This window comes from Camelus dromedarius, chromosome 8 (assembly GCF_036321535.1).
Source record: "Camelus dromedarius isolate mCamDro1 chromosome 8, mCamDro1.pat, whole genome shotgun sequence".
NCBI lineage: Eukaryota > Metazoa > Chordata > Mammalia > Artiodactyla > Camelidae > Camelus > Camelus dromedarius.
Window position 1 is genome coordinate 18,633,428 of NC_087443.1, and position 15,780 is coordinate 18,649,207.

General features: G+C 48.5%; 1 protein-coding gene and 1 pseudogene across 2 annotated transcripts in view; both read left to right on the plus strand.

Annotated features, from left to right (window-relative positions):
• Window positions 1–358: 358 nt before the first annotated feature.
• ALOX5 (arachidonate 5-lipoxygenase) overlaps window positions 359–15,780 on the plus strand; it is a 48,306-nt gene continuing 32,884 nt past the window's right edge. The window contains exons 1-3 of one of the 2 annotated variants that reach the window (XM_010985291.3): window positions 359–603; window positions 7,669–7,867; window positions 12,517–12,598. In XM_010985291.3, coding sequence (XP_010983593.3) covers window positions 454–603; window positions 7,669–7,867; window positions 12,517–12,598 — 431 coding nt within the window. In that variant the 5' untranslated portion in view covers window positions 359–453. The remainder of the gene's footprint in view (window positions 604–7,668; window positions 7,868–12,516; window positions 12,599–15,780) is intronic. The other variant, XM_064487931.1, reaches the window with a different exon arrangement.
• On the plus strand, window positions 12,174–12,272 carry LOC116156181 (U6 spliceosomal RNA; annotated as a pseudogene).

The window sequence follows — 15,780 nt, forward strand, 5'->3', positions numbered from 1 at the left end:
TCACACTGGGAACTTGGTGAGAGCAGGGATTCTGGTTTTCTAGGGGTCCCTGGAGCTCAATCCTACTGCCTTACAGGAACTTAGCGCTGAGGGAGGCCAAGGCAGGAAGGAGGGGTGAAGAGTCAAAACAGTGATTGAGAAACTGAGTGAATGAAATGGATGGCGGGAGGGAAGAGGGGATAGAAGCTGCGCTGGCCCCAGTTCCCTGATTGCTAAAACAGACACCAAGCCCTCGAGGTGAGATGCAGGAGTGAGTGACCCCTTCGGTGTCCGAGGCAGTCGGGAACTGTCAGAGCAGCAGGAGGGCGGGACGGGGCGGGGACAGAGGAGCAGGGGCCGGGGGAGGGGGGAGGGAGGAAGCGGCGGCGCAAGGGGCGGGAGAGGTGCGGACGTGCGCGCCGAGGCTCCCTGTGCTTGCTAAGCGCACGACCCGGGCCCCCGCTGCCCTCCATCATGCCCTCCTACACCGTCACCGTGGCCACCGGCAGCCAGTGGTTCGCGGGCACCGACGACTACATCTACCTCAGCCTCGTGGGCTCCGCGGGCTGCAGCGAGAAGCACCTGCTGGACAAGCCCTTCTACAACGACTTCGAGCGCGGCGCGGTGAGGGCGCGCGGCCCCGGCGGGCTGGGGCTGCCGGGACGCGGTGGGGGCGCGCTGCGGACCTGTCTGGGAGGCGGGGGTGGGGGGGCTTCCAGGGTGAGGTCTGTAGGGCGCCGTGCTTCTCCCCTGGGAGCAGGAGAAGGTGCAGGCTTTGCTGTCGGTTTCACCGATCGGTACCGGGAGGCTCTGAGCGGCTCCTTAACTGGGAAAGTGCTGTGACCAGCGTTACTTATGTCCGACTTCGCAGGGCTCCTACCGCAGGTCCTGGGGGTCGTGGGGAGCGATCGTGCTCACGGATCCTGCGGGTCCTTGCCCTGCTGTGAAGCACCAGGGATGGCACCTCGGAGCAGTCGCGGGCTGCGAGGAGAAAGAGCAGGTTTCGGGATCCAGAGATTTGCGTTCCATCTGGGCCTGACCACTAGCTCACTTTTGCCCCTCTCTGGGCCTCAGTTTACCCAAATGTAAAATGGAAAGGATTGGCTTCAGATTGCTCTGTGAGCCCCAGCCGTGGCCCTAAGTGGCACCAGTTGATGTCTCCACACCTGGGCAGCTCACAGTCTCAGGATAGGTCCCCAGAGGAATGCAGAGGGCAGGAACTAGAGAACCCAGGCCAGGAGAAGCCTTTTGCAAACCTGGAGGTTGTCACTGTCTCCCAGCAGCATGTACCCCAGGGAGCACTTCCATCCAGGCTCTGAGGGCTCAGAGGAGGAAGTGGGAGGAGGGCTTCCTTCCTCACTAGAGACCCTGGAGGGAGGGGAGTTCGTGAAGCAAAGGGAGCCCATGCTGACTGCACGTCTAGTTGGTGGTGCCCGGCACTGTGTGAGGTCGCGCACAGGTGGATTCATTCAGAAGTGGGCTCCTGATGGTGACCTGGACAAAAGTCCCAGCTTGTGAGCATGGCAGGTTACAGTCCTCATCAAGCGTTTAGTATGACGTGCCCAGACCACTGGGCTTATTAAATGCTCATTGTTGAAGTGCTCATTAAATGACTATTGTGATAGTCCCAACAGAAAAAAATCTGTTCCCTTCTGCTACCTTCAGCTTCTGAACTGGACCAGAAAGATTTAGACTTCACAAAGCTGTCTTTTCACCACTTCATTGATTATTACGTTGAACCATAATGAATTGCTCAGAGTTGACTATTTTTGACAAGCAAAACTGGCAATTTTATGTGGTTCAACCAAATACTTCTTTAGATAAAATTCATGAAGCGTGTTTTAGGTCTGCAGAACCTAAAGTTAGTAAATAATGACTCCTTTTCCAGATTCCAAACCCAAAATGGGCTTGATTCCTACTCAGGAGCCTCAGAACCTTGCTCTCAGCCAACCTGACAGTCAAGTTCAGCATATTAACCTGGCTTGAGCACACGTCTAGAAGAGTTAGGTGTTGAGTATAAGAACAACCTCTAATTGTTTGGTTTCCCCAACCGGGGAACTGGCCCTGAGGATGGCCATGTAGGAGGGCCAATGAATCATCCATTTGGGGTGATGCCCTCGGCCATTTCTGGAGCACCATCATTTATTTCCATTATTTCATGGATTCCCCCAACACTTCTGGGAGAAAGACAGGGTACTAACTGGTTCGTCTTTATAATCAAGTCTTCAGTGGGCTCCATTCTACCCCACACCGCACACATCTGTCTGCTTACACTGTGCAGCAACCCGGGTGTGGCTTCTTGGAGGGGAGACAGCAGTGTGACCATAACAGGGCCATTGGAAGAAAGGTGAAAGCACCCATCTGTTCGTTATTCCCCACCCTGCCTAGAGAATTCATTCAAATGACATTATGGTTAAACACCTTAGTGAGAGTCCCAGAGGCAAATTTCAGGAGAGATTTGCATGTCACATTTCCATTGGGGTGAGAGGGGCAGGTCAGGAGGGGCTGCTGCACTGTGAGCCAATTGACTGGCTCTGAAAGTCTCTTTGAAAAAAAAAAAATAGCTTTTGAGAAAGTTCCTGTTGATGCAAAGTTACTCCACACTTCGTCTTGCATAGCCAAGAGCTGCTTCCTCATTCTCCTGCCAATATCTCTTTAAGGACAGTCGGTCCTTTTTGGGTAAAGGTGAAGAAGAAATCTTAGAGGAAGTACTTGCAGAGAAGACAAGGCTATGCCATTTTACCTGAAAAGTGTGACAATCATTTCAGATAATAACAGTAACAGTAACAACAATAAAGACTATTTCTAGGCAGCCAATTCAGTCATTTCCAGCTCAACAGGTCAACTTCGCACTCCCCTTGTGCAAAATTCAGTCCAATAATGGATGGCACTGATTTCTTTTCTCAGTAAATAGAGCCGCAGATCCCTGGTTATTCTCAACAGAGTTCTGCAGAGTGATTCATGACAGGGCTGGGAATCTGCGTCCTTCACACGTGAGATTCTCCTGTCAGTGGTCACGCCTTCATTGGCTGCCCCCATCTGCTGGGAAAGCCCAGGCTGTGGGACCATGTAGCCCAGATACTACCCCAGGTTTAGGCAAATTTAGCAAATTGATTTGTTGCTTCGACTCTCTCGATTTAAAGTAATTCGGGTCAGATGGGATGACTTTCACAGATCGGAGGACTTCTGGGGGAATTTTACCTGACCCTTTTCATTTCACGGTAGCACTTCTCGGAAAGCAAAGGGCAATAGAGTGATGTTTGGTGTATCGTCTTTGAATGTCCTCAGTAAGTGTGAACAAGTCTTACGATTATACATACTTCCTAAGTATTTTCAATGGATAGTCTTATAATATAGTCATAAGGAATATATTCTAGAATACCAACTTTTCAGAAATAAGAATATATTTCTGAAGAATATTTCCTTCTGATCCGCAATCTCTCTCTATCCTTGCCTTCTCTCTCTGCCCCATTTCTTCCCTACATCCTGCCCCCTCTTCCTCCCTCTTGTCCTTCCTCTGCTCTCTGGCCCTCACAATTCCCCTGAGTCCCTCACTTCTCCCTTCTGCTCTATCTCCTGGATAGCCCCAGCTCCCCCATTCTCTGCTCCCTCAGTCTCCCTAACCACTGGCCCTTTTCTCCCTCTGTCTGCCCTGGTCTCTCCTTTGTCTACCCCTCAGTCATCTCCCTCTCTCTCTCTCCTCCACAGCCACCTCCTCTCCCCTTCCACTCCTCCCCAGCCTCTCAGCCCCTTCCGAGATGGGCAGTCCAGGTGGGGCCACTTTGTGACTGTCCTCTGTCCTTGCTCCAGCAGGGATCTGGGGCAGAGACAAATGAAACCTTTCTTTAAGTGCTGACATAAAGAGCAAATGAAAACTGGCCAACACTTTGCTGAAATATTCAAAAGCCTTCGAGCCATGTATCCAATACAGTGTTGACAGCAACAGGTGAAATCAGCAAACTGGCCCTTCCCTGAAAGGAGGCTGGTGAATATCTTGTTCCCTGGCTCCACATCTCTCTCCAGCATCTGACCACTCACCACCTCTGCCACAAGTGACTCCATGCTCCAGCCTCCTCCTCCTCCAGTTCCCCACCTCCTGGCTCTCTTGTTCTCTACATCTGAAATGCCATGCACATCTCTTTTCCTCTGTATTCAACTCACCTCTGAAATCTCACCAACTTCCAAGAGCTGCCTCGAATGCTGTCTCGTAGGAAGCTTTTCCATGTCCCCCACCCCACCCCCACGTTGCCTTTTCATACTCCATGGAAGGATTGAACCAGAGCTGGATGCCAGGTCACCTGGCTCCCAGTCCAAGGCTTTTCTCCTAATGTGGCCACAGAGAACAGTGGAGCAACCCAGGCTGGGCCATCGCACAGGTGTGGTTTCTAATTACGGGGCCACCAGTGACTTACTAGCATGGTAGCTGCCTGACCTCTCTGAGCCTCAGTTTCCATCTGTAAAATGGGATAATCAGCCCCTCGGCCATGCACACATACTGTATCTACTGAGGGCCTGTTACATACCATTCGCTGATGATACTGTCCACTGGGCAGAATGGACACGTGATGTCAGTGTGTCAGAGCAAAGAGTCAACAGACACGAGGCCTGGGGAGAGGAGGAAGGAAAGTAGTCACATCCTATAGCTCCTTGTAACTTTCTAAGACCTGACTTTACTGTTTGACACTCGGGGCCCTGAGATCTCCCTGGAGGCCCTTTCTCTGTCCTCTGTGACTCTCCAACAGTGGTCCCCTTGGATGCCAGAGCCATGGTCACCAGACTTTGTCCCTAAGACTTCCTGAGTTAGGTGGGACTGAACTCCTCGGGTCCTGGTTCACCTCCAGTAGCTTTGGGCCTGAAGTCAGGGCCAGCCAGAGACAAGCCAGACTAGCCAGCCTGTCCCTCCCCCCGCCAAAGACCCTGTCAGATGGCATACTGAATCCCCATAAGACTACCCAGTGATTTCCTTCCGGGTGAAACTCTAGGGCCCTCTGCCAGGTACCAGGAGGGGGGGTGGGGAACCTGGAGGGTCCCATTCTCCTGTGACTGTCCCACAAGGGTGCTGAAGGGTGACCCTGCTCAAAGCTGCTCCCTGCCTTCCTTGTAAGCCACCACCCACAGCTGGACATCTGGCCCTCCCTCTGAGAATTGCCCAGTCCTGGGGAGGCTCCCTTAGCTCTATCTCCTTCCTGTTTGTGGTCCAAGGTGCTGGGCTCATCCTTCCCCTGAGAACATCCACCTCAGATGCCCGTGGCACCTGTTACCTGAGAATAGCCGTCCTCTCCTCCTTCACCTCAACCTTCCTGGCATCAAACCTGCCTCCCTCCCCCACCAACCTACATCAACCCCTCCGAGCCACAGAAAAGCCACTTCCCCTAGAGCGGTGGCCCCAGGCGCCGGGCCGGCCCAGGGCTCACCACACGCTGACTTCCCTTTGCACAGCTTGCACTGCCAGCAACAAGGATGCCTCCCATTCTCACTCAGTCTGGAGTGGGGGTGGGCCCTGCAGACATCCAGTCTTGGGCCACCCAGTCCCCACCCTGCTTCTCCACATGGATGTTCGGCCTCTTGTTCCATCAAAACCTTCCTGCCTGGCCCACTGATGCCTCAGCTCTGGGGGAACCCCCACATCCCCCAGAAGCCATTCAATAAGAGCTGTGTCCTTCCATTCCTCTCCCTCCTTCCAGCAAATCAGGTCACCCAGCCCCTCTCTGGGACTCCTCTCCCAACTTTGTACTGGGGGCCTGCTGCGTTCTCCCCAGGGATCGGTACCCTGTGGTACAGACAGGCCTCCCTGCCTGAGGTCCCACCAATCCTGGGGGCCCCTGCCCTCCCGCAAGACACACTGTGGGCCAGGAGGGTTCTTTCGCCTGCCGGACGGGGCATCTGGCAGGACAGATGTGCTTCCACACCTGTCAGGGCCCCAGCACACAGGCTGCCCCTGGGTTCTCAGAAGCTGTTTCTACGTGAGGACCCAGGCCCCGACCACAGGGCACTGGAGGGGGAAGCTTCCGCTTTCTAACCACAGATGTCTGGCATCTGCAGCAACCAGGACACGTCCCTAAGTTGCTATCTGTGCTCAGAGCCAAGGGGTTTGCTGAAACAGTCCAACTTTCCACTTCTCTGTGACGTCCTCCCTGGGGTGTCCTGGCAGCTTGGGGGGAGATGGGTGGAAATGGGGACCCACGGGGTCATGTGCAGATGAACACCCCTCCACTTTTTCTATCACAGCGGAAACTAAGTTTGGCCACCAAGGAAGAAGTTCAAGGATGGGTGAAATCTAGCTTCCAAAGTGGCCTTAGAGGGCATCAAATCCGAGGATTCCCAAACCGGTGGGTCTTTGGAACACCCAATGCAACGCTTGAGCCCTGGTCCTTCCTTTCTGGCTGGCGTCGAGAGCTGCACATGCGCAGATCACCCAGCAGCCGTCGAGGGGCCGCCCAGCCCCGCCTCCGGGGGTCTAGCAGCAGGGCCAGCCTCAACTCAGCACTGCGAGGCGGGAACTGCTCACCTGATTTTCTCAGCATCACTGTGGCTCAGTGAACTGCAGAGGCCCCAGGACACACTTGAATCGGTGCAACTTCACTTGTAGCTGAGCCTCCCCATTGCCTGTCACTCAGGTACTTGCCCCACTGAGAATGAGAGAGATGGAAAGGCCTGGGCTGGAATTCCAGCTCTGCCGGTTAGCAGGGAAGTGGGACTCACGGAGCCTCGCTGTCTTTAGCTGTCTTTATCTGAGACAGGGCCTAAGTCCCCGCCCTTCCCAAAGTTGTGGGATGTACAGCAATGTCAGCAGGCCCTCTGCAAGCTGGCAAGGGCTGTCCCTGTGTGCAAGGGCCAGTTTGCCCCTCCAGCTCTGTCGGGTAGCAAGACCAGCAGGTTTGCTGCCCTCATGAGTGGGGGCAGCTGCGAAGGCCCTCACCGAGCACCAAGCATGTTTTTTTTTTTTCAAAAATGCAGTGTATAATTTATTCCTTGGTACCAATAAATTCTCATATTACAAAGGCAATTTAGTGGAAGAATGTTCCTTTTGATATTTGTTATCTGAGATAATGCAAACAGAACTATACATTTAAAAAAATTTTCATTTAGATAGCCAAAAAAAAAAAAAAGACAACAAAAAAAATTTTCCTTTCTTACAGGTGGACCTGATTGTTTTCTTTATAAAGGCCTCCAAAGCCAAAAACAGCTTAAAACCTCATTAAAATGAATTAAAAATTGTTTTACTAAACTACTGGTTTCCGGCATCATTCCCTGTTTTCTGTTGTTTTGTTCTGTTGTTCTTCTTTGTCTGTTTCTTCTCTTGCTCTTTTTCCTGGTCCAGCTGCACCATTTTCATCATGTTCATCATCACTGTCAAACTGAGTTTTCTTGCCCTGAAACTGTGGTTTTCCCTTAGCAGACCCAGTCTGGACAGTTTGATTTCCCTTTTCCTTTTCTTTTAAAAGAGGAGTCTCCCCCTCCTGCAGCCTGGCCAGGTGCAGACAGCAGAATGTCCCTCTCCGAGCAGCACCATCCATTACTCAGTCGACTTACCCCTCCATAGGGGCAGAGCTGGGGAATCACCCAGGACCCAGCACAGAGCCGTGCCAAGGGCAGGCATCTGGCAGGTGTCTCAGCCAAATGAGCTGAGGGGTGACACAAAGGCTCAGGAGCCCCCAGACAGTCTGATTTGCCTTTTTTTCCTCCCAGGTTGATTCTTATGATGTGACGGTGGATGAAGAACTGGGCGACATCCAGCTGATCAAAATTGAGAAGCGCAAGTACTGGCTCCACGATGACTGGTACCTGAAGTACATCACGCTGAAGACGCCCTGCGGGGATTACATCGAGTTCCCCTGCTACCGCTGGATCTCGGGGGAAGGCGAGATCGTCCTGAGAGATGGACGAGGTGAGTGCTTCAGGCCCATTCCACTCCCTAGGCTTCCCAGGAGCCAAGAGGGCTTACAGGTCCTCCTTCCCCAAAGAACTGTGTTCGTGGAAGTAATGATGCCGGCCGCCGTGGTTGAGCACCTGCTCTGTGCCTCGATGCACCTGCAGGAGGTGTGACCTTCCTCCGGAGAATAACAAGCCCGGGGGCTCAGGGTGGAGTGACCGGCCCCAGGCTACACATCTGGCCATGGCCCTTCTGTGTGCTGCAGTCCTTCAGGGGAAGACTGCTACCCCCTTTCTCTCAGAGGGTGACTGGGGTTCCTAGTAGCAGGTACCCCTGGGATGAGCTCCTGGAAGGGCAGTTCTCCAGCTGAGCTCCCATCTCTCCTCTCTGAGGTCACAGTAGGGCTTGGGCTCCAGGGACCCTAGGCAGGCGGGAGAGGGAAGCGTGCCCAAGTGCCAGCTCAGAAGCGCCCTGGACAGACCTGGAGTTCACAGTCCCCAGTCATTAAATGTGATGTCCCACTTTTTGCTGAAAGAGAACAGAACCTAAAATCTGCCCTCTTAAGAGCAAGACCCTTAAATGGGCAGACCCTATCCTGGCACTTCCTCAGAAGGCCATTCTTTGTAAGAGACACGCAGCTGGCCTGGTGCAGAGGAGGAAATGGACAAGCAGATGGCAGGAGTCAGCTGAGGCCACTCTCCCTCTGAATGACCCCCACCCCCACCCCCACCTTGCACACCAGCCTCTTAGTGTGCATGAGCCGAATGCATGCCTCAGCACAATCCTACCTGACCTTAGTCATGGCCTTTCAGTTCTCTCACACTTGAAACCTGGAATGACAAATCTTAAGATGCTGTGTATCCACCAGAATAACGAGGAAAGTAATACCTGCTGGCACCAGTGGCCCCGTGTAAATTCCTAGGTAACAGGGCATCTCCCATCACTAGTTCATTGGCTCTTCCCAGAACTTCAGAAGAGCAGATAAAACAAGTATGATTATTACCCCTATTTTTTTAGCCAAGAAAACCAAAACCAAAAGGAAAAAACTCTTCTCTGCCTGGTGTTCTTAAACGATCAGGCCACATCCCACTGTCTCTGATATGGAATTTAACTTAAGAAACACAATTCAAAGAATATTTCCAAACTAAATGATTGGGGCTGAAAGGATTTTTATCCCTTGTCCTTCTGGCAGGGAAAAGATGACCAAATGCACCATTGTCTTGCGGTGGCCAGAATGTAAAAGGTGGCAGGCAGGGTATTTCTCTTTTTGTGAAAACACAAGCTCCACATCTTCCTCCTGCCCAGCTCCCAGCCAGGGTCTCTGTTGTGCAGTCCTTCTTCCCGCAGACCCCAAATCTCTCCCTGCCGAAAGCATGCAGCACATTCAAATTGGGATATTCAGAAGATGTAGGTCAGTGTGCAGGGCCGTGAGCACGGCTGGTCCTGGTGGGGTCGGGGCAGAGAAAGAATGCCAGATTAATCCAGAAGGGGAGTGTCCTGGAGCCAGAGCTCCCTCGGGAGGGGCTGTGGCCCGCTGTAGAGATGCAGACAGCCTGGGGGGACACTGCAGAGAGGCCAGGAATAAATATAAATGTCCTTTCCTCACTCTCCGATGCCCTCCACTTGCTAGGCAGGGTTCCTAGTGGCTGAACCCAATGTGAATTGCCTGACGATCAGGGACTTTTAGGAACAGGACAAGGTGAAGGGTGGATCTGGAGGGGCACATGGAAGCCATCCAGCACATTCCACTTGTCGGCTGCTGTGTAACAATCTCAGTGGCTTTAAACAGCCATTTTGTTTTGCTCGTGTTCTTAGGGGTCTGGATTTGGGGAAAGGCTCAGCTGGGCGGTTCCTCTGGGAGCCACGGGGCATCGGCTGAGGGGGAAAGGGCTAGAGTTTTCCCTTCTAAGATGATTCTTCTCTCACGTGGGTAGCACCTCAGGGCTCTGTGGTCTCTGTCAGTCCACATAGTGTGTCGTTTTTAAGGCCTCCCCAGGGAGCCTGGGCTTCTCACAGCTTGGTGGTCCCAGGGGAGCTGCACTTCTTATGTGACGGCTGACTTCCAAGAGGAAGTATTCTGAGAGACAGGAAATGGAAGCTGCCACTTCTTCACGCCTGGCCTGGAAGCTGGCACAGTGTGACTTTCTACCATATTCTGTTGGTCCAAGCAGTCACAGAGCCCACCAGACCCAAGGAGGACAGAGACCACCTCTCAGTGGAAGGATGGCAGGGAATTTGTGGCCATCTTTAGTCCCCCACGTGGACACAATAACGAATCCTCAGACAACCTGGAAATGAGGGGGCCCAGCCCACAGGCAATTTACTCACTCACCACATGGTAACCTCTGAAATCTACTATTTCACCACTGCACTGGGGATGACCATAAAAGTCAGTGGGCCGTCACCCTGATCCCAGGGACCCCAGGCATCTATATAAAGGAACAGCCTCATCAAGGCACTCATATCAGTCTTTTGGAATCTGCCTCCCTGAACCCTGCTGCAGTCAGTCACCTGCCACATTCCAGAAGTTCTATTAGTCACCAGGGTAGAATGTTCCAGCACCATCAGGAAGCTGTCTGCCTTTTGGAACTTGCCACGTTACAGTTCTACGTGTTCTGAACTATTCATTCAATTCCTCAGGGCAGGGCGCCTGAGAAGTAGGCGGGTTCTTTGAGGTGGGTTAGAGGTGATGAACGTGCCTCCTCCAACCAATGAGATTTCTTGTTACAGTTAAGACTCACCTTGCCTTCAGTGGCCTCAAGCTTCCCCTGCTGGTTGGCTTTCCATCCCCATGGGAGAATGCAGCCGTGTTCCGTTAATCTTCCTCTTTGGGTCCCAGTTCCAAGCCTGGAACTGGAGCTGCCTCAGCCAGAGTACAGTGGGGCAGAGAGCCCTAAGTGTGGCTCAGAACCGTTGGGTGCTGGTCTGCGATGAAGTGAGTACAGAGACTGAGCACAGGTTTACAAACTTCTAGTAACTTGTCAGAATACCTCTATGATGGGTACATCTGATGGTCAAAGCTGGGCTTGTATTTTGAAGGTCTTTGGCTTGTTTTTTAATTTCATTTCCCTAGTAGTTCACTTCCATTGTATTTTACAAACATGTCAGCCTGTAAAGGAATGAAGGTATTAAAAAACCTGGCCCTTCAGGACAGAGAAGTGGAGAAGCACATTTATCGGCCCTCTTTGCAGGAGATGCTCTGGAATCCTGCTAATCAGGGCTCTGTTGACTGTTCACTGGCTTTACCTTCAATAATAACATAAAGGGTAATCATGGGTAATCATGATCTGACCTCTCCTGCTCTAAAGGTCCTGAGAAGTGTCACCCTGCCCTTAGCTACCTGCCCCACTCCTGGAATGAGAGATGAAATACCTTTGAAGTCTAGCTTGGAGGGAGGAAGAGAAGGGTCAGGTCCATGAGGAGTATAAGGACCACAGTGATAAACATTATTCCCATTTATTAGGCACTTACTGATTCCAAGCTCTGTGTGGATTTAGTGAGAGATTTACTGCAATCTCTCACTAAATCCCCACCATGGCCCTAGAAAGAGGCATCTTTATCTCCATTTTACATGGGAGGAAGTTTAGGTAACCTACACCAGATCACACAGCTTGAATGAAACAGACCAAGCCCAAACCCAGGAAAGTCTCTTCCTAAGCCCACACTCTAGGACAAGACAGGCTGTTTTAGAATTGAGCTTCATCCTCAAGCCTCTGTGTCGGGACCACAGGAAACTGGACAGTTCCAGCATCTTGAGTCTTGCATCACACGTTTCTCCAGGAAGCAACCAACTGGACTTAGACACACGAGAGTCATGAGCCCCCACTGCTCTCTCGGGCAGCATGAAAACCCACAGTCAGCTGCCAGTTCTGCTCTGCATGAGAATTGCAGGAGTGAACTACTCTGTAGAGGTTTAAAGAAATCCGCCAAAGACCATGACACGCCTTTCCTCTGAGCTGAAAGGCAGCTTTGCACCAGGGTCCCCAGGATTCTTAGCAGAGACAGTGCCCTTGGGGCAGAGCGGAAGGTTAGAGCCTGAAGGTAGAAATCCACAGGGCAGGGCCAGAGATGGGCACACCCTGTGCCTGCCAGGAAGAGGCGGAGGAGAATTGTTGGCCTGCCCCCGGAAAGCGGGATGAGAACCGAGCCTGGCTTATGTCTCTGGATGTGATTCTCAGAGCCCCGAGATGCAGAGCTCCCCCTCCCGCACCCTGGCTTGCTAAGTGAGCAGGCAGGACAAGGAGGAATTGCATTCGGCTTTTATAAAGGGAGTTGGCTAAGAGCATGGGATTTGCATCTTGTGATGAAAATCCACTCATTAGTGCTCGCAGCACATATTACTAAAATTGGAACGATATAGAGATTAGTATGGCCCCAGCGCAAGGATGACATGCAGATTCATGAAGAGTTCATGGTTTGTTTTTTTAACTACAATTTAAAAAAAATCCATTAATTAGGTGTGTGACCTTGGGCAAAGTTCAAGGGCTAATCTCTTCCACCTCCCTAAGCTCCCATTTCCTTGCCATAAAATGGGGGAATGTTCTGAGGCTTTGAAGATACATGCAAAGCACTTGGAACAGGCAGGGTGTCGGAGGGACACCTGAATGCTGAATGCTGTGACTGGACTTCTGTAGGCTCTTCTCACACATGTCCTTTCCTCACAGCAAAGCTGGCCTGCGATGACCAAATTCACATCCTCAAGCAGCACAGACGTAAAGAACTGGAAACACGGCAAAAACTGTACCGGTGAGTTATGACATCAGTCCAGTTGGCCATGGGGCCATGGTTTCTTCTGTCTCAGGGGCCTAACCCTGCCCCCAGGTTATGACCCATCACCACCAATAAGGGATGACCAAGGCACTAAGTCTGTCCGGTGCTCCTCAGTCCCCAAGCTCTACCTTGACACCACCCCAGGCAGAAATGGTGAAGGAGTTATAAAAAACTTGAGATCAACCATATTGGCATTTCAGAGGAATGGGGCAGCGAAAGCTTGAATTTATCTAGATGTTCCCCCATTTCCCCTTATAGGGATTACCCTTCACTTCTTATGTCTTTTATAATAATTCAATTGTAAATATGATACATACTCTACAACAGAACTGACCCATCTTTAGCTAACAGACTAAGAAAAAAGAGAGGTCTCAAATTGTTAAAATTAGAAATTAGAGGCAACCTCAGTACCAACTTCACAGAAATTAAAATGCGTAAAATGGAATCGTATGAACGACTGTATACCAACCAGTTAGATAACTTACATGAAATGGACAAATTCCTTAGAAAGACAGAAACTGCCAAAACTGACTGAAGAAGAAATCATCTGAGTAGACCAATCACAAGCAAAGAGGTTGAATACTAATCGTAAATTAATTTTAAAACTTCTTAAAAGCAGTTTTAAGGTAGTTTTAGAACTTTCTACAAAGAAAAGCCCAAGCCCACATGGCTTCATTGGTGAATTCTACTAAACACTTAAAAAATGAATACCAATCCTGCATAAACTCTTCCAAAAAATAGAAGAGGAGAGAACATGTCTCAATTCATTGTATGAGATGAGTATTATACCAAAACCAAAGACGTTGTAAGAAAACTATACATCAGTGTCTGTTAAGAATATAAATACAAGTATTTTCAACAAAATACTAGCAAACAAAATCCAGCAGCACATAAAAGGCATTATACAATATGACTAGGTGGAATTTATCCCAAGTATGCGAGGTTGGTTTAATATCCAAAAATCAATTAATGTAATATGCTATATCAACAAACAACTAAAAACCACATGATCATCTCAGCGGACACATGAGAGAGCACTTGACAGAACCCTACCCCCTTTCATGGTAAAAAAACAAAACAAAACACTCAAAAAATAAGAATTGAAAGGGACATCCTCAACCTGATAAAGGACATCTACAAAAAAACTCACAGTTAACATCATACTTAATGGGAAAAGACTGCATGCTTTCCTCCTAAAATCCAGGCATAAGATAAGTATGTTGGCTTTTACCACTTCTACTCAACATTGTACTGGAGGTTCTAGCCAGGGCAATTAGGCAAGAGGGGAAAAAAGACATCCATATTAGAGAATAAGTAAAACCATTGCTATTCACAGATGACATGATCTTGTATATAGAAAATCCTAAGGAATTTACCAAAAAACTTTGGAAATCATGAACCAGCAAGGTTGCAGCATACAAGATCAATATACAAAATTCACTTGTTTTTCTATATGCTAGCAATCAGTAATCTGAAAATTAAAATAAGAAAACAATTCCAATCACATCAAAGGGAGTAAAATATTTATAAATAAATTTAACAAAATAAGTTTAAGACTTAACCAAAGGAAACTATAAAATATTATTGAAAGTAAAGAAAATCTAGATAAGATGAAAGACATTTCATGTTCATGAACCAAAGGACTTAATATTGTTTAAATGGCATTACTCCCCAAAGTGATGTACAAATTCAGCACAAACTTTATCAAAATCTTAGCTGACTTTTTTGCAGAAATTGACAAGCTGATTGTAAAATTCATATGGAAATGCAAGGAATCCAGAATAGTCAAACCGTCTTGAAAAAAAAAAAAACAAAGTTGGGTGATTTCACAACTTCTTAAAATCCAAAGTACTACCCCACTGTAGAAATCAAAACAATGTAGTGTTAGCATAAGGATAGATGTATAGACCAATGAGATAGAATTGAGAGTCCAGAAATAAGCCCTTACACTTATGGTCAATTAATTTTCAACAGAGGCAGCAAGACAATTAATTCAGTGGGTAAAAATGTCTTTTCAATAAATGGTATTGGGACAACTGAATAGCCACATGCAAAAGAATGAAGTTGAACCCTTACCTCACACCACATACATAAATTAACTTAAAATGGATCAAATATCTAAATGTAAAAGCTAAAACTATCAAACCTTGAAGAAAAACATGGGTAAACTTTCATGACCCTGAATTTGGGAAAGGATTTTTAGATGTGACCACAAAAGAAAAATAGATAAATGGACAGCATCAAATTGTAAAACTTCTGTGCTTCAAAGATACCATCAAGAAAGTAAAACAACCCACAGAACGGGGTAAATCATATTTGTAAATCATATATCTGATAAGGGACTGGAATCTAGAATATGTAAAGAACTCCTGAAACTCAAAAATAAAAGATAAGTAATCCCATTTAAAAATAAGCAAGGACCTGATAAGGCATCTTTCATCTACTCTGGCCCCTGGAGACATTTGAGATTGAGATTCCTTCCAAGAGAAGGGAATAGAAGGAATCTGCGTAACAGTCAGCTTGGGCTGTGGGGGCAGAGAGGGAGTTTTGGGGGAGTGATGACTGTTACACTTCCCACGTGTCCCTCTACAGTTCAGATTCTTACGAGGAATATGAAATATGCCAGGTTTTTTTTCAATCCAGTAAAGCAAGAGAAGGGGAATAATGGGGAAGCAGACATGCTTGTAATCCATCCATTTTCACTAAATATATTTGGGATTATACTGTATATACAACTTGACAGCCTCCTATTTTCCCCCTTAGACGTATAGCAGAATTGTGTCCCCATATTTTTACAAACAGTATTCCAGTTTTTACGCAATTTTATATAATTTATATAATTTCATTGTATGAATGCAATTGTATGAATACATTCATACAATGTTTACTTAAACATCAGCCTGACTGGACATTTGGGAGGCTTCTAATTTTTTATTCTTATAAACAATGTGAAAAGCTTTTTGCAGATTTTTTTATGCATTATTAAGTATTTCCTCAGGATAGATGCCCAGAAATGAAATTACTAAACCAAATAGCATAAGTTATTTATATATATTGACAAATTTCTCTTCAAAAATCTTTAACCAGTCTTCATGATACATGCATGCGCTGGATACCCATTTCGCTAGTACTTGCCATAGACCGGTAGTAGCTTTTAT